This window comes from Bufo gargarizans, chromosome 9, assembly GCF_014858855.1.
Source record: "Bufo gargarizans isolate SCDJY-AF-19 chromosome 9, ASM1485885v1, whole genome shotgun sequence".
NCBI classification, from domain to species: Eukaryota; Metazoa; Chordata; class Amphibia; order Anura; family Bufonidae; genus Bufo; species Bufo gargarizans.
Window position 1 is genome coordinate 28,907,826 of NC_058088.1, and position 5,029 is coordinate 28,912,854.

The 5,029-nt window shown below is 42.2% G+C and overlaps 1 protein-coding gene across 1 annotated transcript; it reads right to left on the reverse strand.

Annotated features, from left to right (window-relative positions):
* Window positions 1-1,751: 1,751 nt before the first annotated feature.
* On the reverse strand, window positions 1,752-2,693 carry LOC122919756 (olfactory receptor 6C1-like). The gene has a single exon (XM_044268940.1). It carries the CDS (start codon window positions 2,691-2,693, stop codon window positions 1,752-1,754), a length of 942 nt encoding a protein of 313 aa, XP_044124875.1.
* Between the last annotated feature and the right edge of the window lie 2,336 nt (window positions 2,694-5,029).

Here is a 5,029-nt window from a genome sequence, read left to right on the forward strand (position 1 = left end):
ACGTGGCACAAACTACGCCTTGGAGGTGCTGGCCTACCCTGCCACCAGCATTTTGTCTGAGCGGGTATTTAGTGCTTCTGGTGGCATAATAACTGATAAGCGCATCCGTCTGTCAACTGAAAATGCTGACAGGTTGACTCTTATAAAAATAAATAAGGCCTGGATTAACCATGACTTCTCAACTCCACCAGAGGAAAGCTGCTGAACATAAAGGCACTTTACATGTGTTGTTTATAATGTACTGAATACACTGTATTCCCATGCACCCGTTCCACCACAAACAAGGGTACATGGTTGAATATTCCTTTTCTTATTCTCCTCCTCCTCTTCCATCATATCAACATGCTTATTCGTCACATATAATGGCCTCGCATATATGCCCTTTGCATATAATGTTTTACAGGGTCAGCTCACCTGAAGGCCCTCGCATATAATGTTTTACAGGGTCAGCTCACCTGAAGGCCCTCGCATATAATGTTTTACAGGGTCAGCTCACCAGCAGGCCCGCACCTAAAATCTTTTACAGGGTCAGCTCACCTGCAGGCCCGCACCTAAAATCTTTTACAGGGTCAGCTCACTTGCAGGCCTCACCTAATCATACCTAATAGGTAATTTGCGCGCATGCTGCCTTGCTTGGATGTGGTAGCCGTAGCTGTTTCTCAGGCTCTCTCTCCGGAAGCGAACCATGATTCCCGATCAGCCTGCCGTACATGTACGGTGCTTGTCCTTAAGTCACGTCCACCAGTGCCGTACATGTACGGCGAGGGTCCTTAAGGGGTTAAAGGGGTTATCCCATGATTAATTAAAAACAATGAAAATCATACATCATATAGAACAAGGCTAGAAGCAGCCCTGTACTTGACATGTATCCAGAGATCTCTCCATCTATAGCTCCAATGGCTTTGCTAAACTTATTTCAAGCTGGCAGCTGAGGATGTGTCCTTTCTTCTGCAGCTCTCTCTCTATCACAGCTCAGGAGGAGCGTCCTTTCTGCTGGTATAGCTCTTAACAGTATGTTAGAATCCTGATGTATATTTCTAATTTACCACTAGTGGCCGCTGTTTCACTCACTCTGAACTATTGTGTCGCACTTCCAGCCTTCACCACTAGAGGCTGCTGTGTTTGTCCTAGGATTTGCCCTTAACAAAGATGGCTGATGTGTGATGATTGGAAGACACCTTGTTTCCTGTTTGGGCCTACTTATACCCATGAGGCAATTCAATCATTGCTAGAGTATTGTGACTTTTTCCAGTCTCCTGCTCCTCAAAACTGTCTGTTTCTACTCTTTGCTGAATTATCACCTCGTGATCTACACTTCAAGCTGCACTACAGACTACAACTCTACAGTTCACAACTGCGTCTGGCTTATTCCATCTGGCCACCGGATTCCAGCTGTGTCTACCAGTATCGTAACATAGTAGATACGGCGGGTGGCAGTTGAAGGATGGAACTGAGCATGTGCGTCCACCTCTGCAAGGTGGACAGAGAAATAAAAAAAACAGGACAAACAGCAGATGGTGCTATGTAGATACATTTTATTGAGTAACTCCTTGGCTAAAGTAAATGTTTAATTACATACAATTACAAAAGTATTTAGGTACAGGTGCCAGTTTGAAAAATGTACAATATCATTCATGGGACAACCCTTTATCTTATAGTTGCCCTTTTTTTTTTAAAAGTTTATACATCCTACAACAAGGTTTCTCACTTACTTGTTCGCTCAGGATTACAAGAAATCGCTGCACACATTTTCAGAAACCCTTGCTTAATGTTGGGGTCACCTGATGCCACAAACGCGTCAGCGCCGATTTTACATCTTTATTTTTCAGGCTGTAGATCAATGGGTTAAGCAAGGGAACAGCAGCTGTGTTAAACAGAGAGAAAAGCTTGCTAGATTCTAAATTGTCCATTGACCCTGGTCTCATGTACTGACAGATAAGAGTCACGTAGAGGAGTATGACCACTGTAAGGTGCGAAGAACACGTGTAGAAAGCTTTTTGTTTTCCAGAACTTGAACGAATTTTGAGGATGGCAGCGATAATGAAAATGTATGGGATGAACGTGAACAGAAAGGGGAAGATGGAGAGGAAGAGTCCACAGACAAAAATCAAGAGGTTGGTCAATGAGGTGTCACTGCATGTAAGCTTCATTATGGGGACTATGTCACAAAAGAAATGGTTAATTATGTTCGATTTATAACAAGAAAATCTGTAAATTAAAATAAAAAGAGGAGTCGATTCTATAAAGCCAAATAGCCAACAGGTACAGGCCAAAGCTGCACACAGGCCGGGGCCCATGACTGAGGAGTAATGCAACGGGTTACAGACAGCGACATAGCGATCATAACTCATGGCCGTCAACATCATCAACTCGTTACCCACCAGAGCTATAAAGATGAACATCTGAGATATACACACATGTGAGGAAACTGCTTTATCCCCCGATAAAAAGCTACTAAGGGTCTTATGAAGAGTGACCGTGCTGGAGGATATGTCCAAGATGGACAGGTTACACAAGAAGAAGTACATGGGAGTATGGAGATGAGGGTCCAGGCAGACCACTATAAATATGGTCAGATTACCACCAAGAATGATAACGTAAATCAGAAGAACCAGAAGAAAGGTGAGAGTTTGGAGAATTGGAATATCGGAGATTCCCTTAATAATGAAGAAGGTCACTGCTGTCCCATTCATTTACGCAAGCCTCCTGTGAAAATTGAAGGGAAAAAGTTTATTAAAGTGGTTTTCTGGAATTTTGATATTGATGACCTATCCTCAGAATAGGATACTAAGCAGAGTAGACGGCAGCATGTCCTTCAAGGTTTCTTTATTCAAATTGGGTCCATTAAAATGTACAGAAAGTGCCAAAGATGGTGCAACGTTTCCTGAGGATAGAGTCGAAACGTTGCACCATCTTTGCCACTTTCTGTAAAATTTTTTTGGACCCAATTTGAATAAAGAAGCCTTGAAGGACATGCTGCCGTCTACTCTGCCTGGTATCCTATATGGAGCGACCAGAGGATCTATGGTTGCCGATAGGCTGAGGCATTCCTAAAGGAGTCTAGAAGGGACATTGGTGCTGATTTTATACATAACTTTTTCTATCCTCAGGATAGGCCATCCATATCAGATCGGCGGGAGTCCGACACCTGGCACCCCCGCTAATCAGCTGGTTCAAGAGAAGGCTGTGTGCTGCCTTCGCTTAATTGTTTACCTGCTTGCCGTTGACATTGCAGCGGTGAGCCGTGTAATTAAAAGCCGCCCCAAGTAATACACTACATATAGAAATCTATGTGCACGTACTGTACCGACATTTTTTCCTACAGAAAAAAAAAACAGGGGGAAAAAACAACATGAATGACTAAATATCCAGTTTTGCCATGAAATTGACTGTGGCTTTCACCCTTTCCTTTGCAAAGGGTGAAATTAAAGCATATTCTACATTTTTCAAACCAGCACCTGGATCTGAATAATTTTGTAATTGCATGTCATTAAAAATTTAGTATAGCCAGTGAGCTATTCAATATAACGTATCTGTACAGCTGTTTGTTCTTTTCCTTATTTTTTGTCAAACATGGTCAGTTTAAATCTGTAACTGTCACCAGCCAGATCTTCTGTTAGAAGCTGTGACAATTACAGGGAGAGAGCTGCAGCAGAAAGGACACGCCCCCTTTGTCGCAGCAGAAAGGACACACCCCCTGAGCTGCCAGCTGAAGGTAATCTAGCAGAGCAACTGGAGCAGTGAATGAGGAGATCTCTGGATCCATGTGAGGTACAGGACCGGATCTAGCTTTGTTAGGAAGAGATTGTCAAGTACTATATGATGCCTGAGTTCATTCTTTTACATCAGTACTGGCATAACCCCTTTAAATATTATTATTATTATTATTCAGCATGAAAAACTAGTTAATTTACTTTCTGTTACACCCTCTGGTGTTTAATTTGTATAGCAATATGCATGTCCACCTACTGAGGTGGTCGCACATGCTTAATTTCATCCTTTAATTGCCACCAGCCCTATCTACTGTTAGCAGCTGTGACAGTAACAGAGGGCTGCAGCAGAAAGGACACACCCATTGATAAAAGGCACAACCCCAGAAAGGACACACCCCTTGATAAAAAGCACAACCCCAGAAAGGACAAGCCCCGTGAGCTGCCAGCCTGTAATAAATCTAGCAGAGAAATGATTGGGGAGATCTCCAGACCCATATGAGGTACAGGGCTGGCTCTAGCTTTGTTAGAAAGAGACTGCCATGTACTATATAGTGATGAGCGGCATAGGCAATATTAGTTTTCACGATATTTTGCGAATTTTTCGCATAATATTCACAATAAATTAGTGAATTCTAGAATTCGGGATCTCCATTATTTTCACGATTGCGCAAATCAGCACTAATGATTTGCATATTTTTTGCGCAATACACGCACCTTCACATTTAACAGGTCTGAGTAGATATTACTGATTGGTGCACTAAGTATCGTTGTGACATCACAGCACTATGTCTGTAGCATGTATGTATGGACAGCAGAGAAACAGTAATTCCTATCACACTACCTAACACCCTGCACTGGATCAGCTACACTATATCAGACTATAACCTATACTGACTATCTCCCACTAACTATCTGTATTATATATATGAGCTATCTAACTAACTAACTAACTATCTAATGTAATTGGATAAGGAATAGGATCCAGATGAAAGCACAGAGCACAGCAAAAAAAAAACTGCTGAAAGTAGCTGCTGGGGAGGTTCTTATATAGTAGGGGGTAGGCAACTTTCCTATTGGTGGCTAGGGATGTTGCTAAGCTCAGACAAAGACATTGCAACTTTCTCATTGGCCCACAAGCAAGAAGGGAGGTTACTGATGGGAAAAAAATCTAGAATATTCGCGATTACGAATATATAGCTCTATATTCTACATCATCGCGAATTCTCGAAGTGCCGATATTCGCGATTAGAATATTTGCAATCAACACTAGCACTATATGATGTCTGATTTTCATCAATCATGGCAGAACCCCTTTA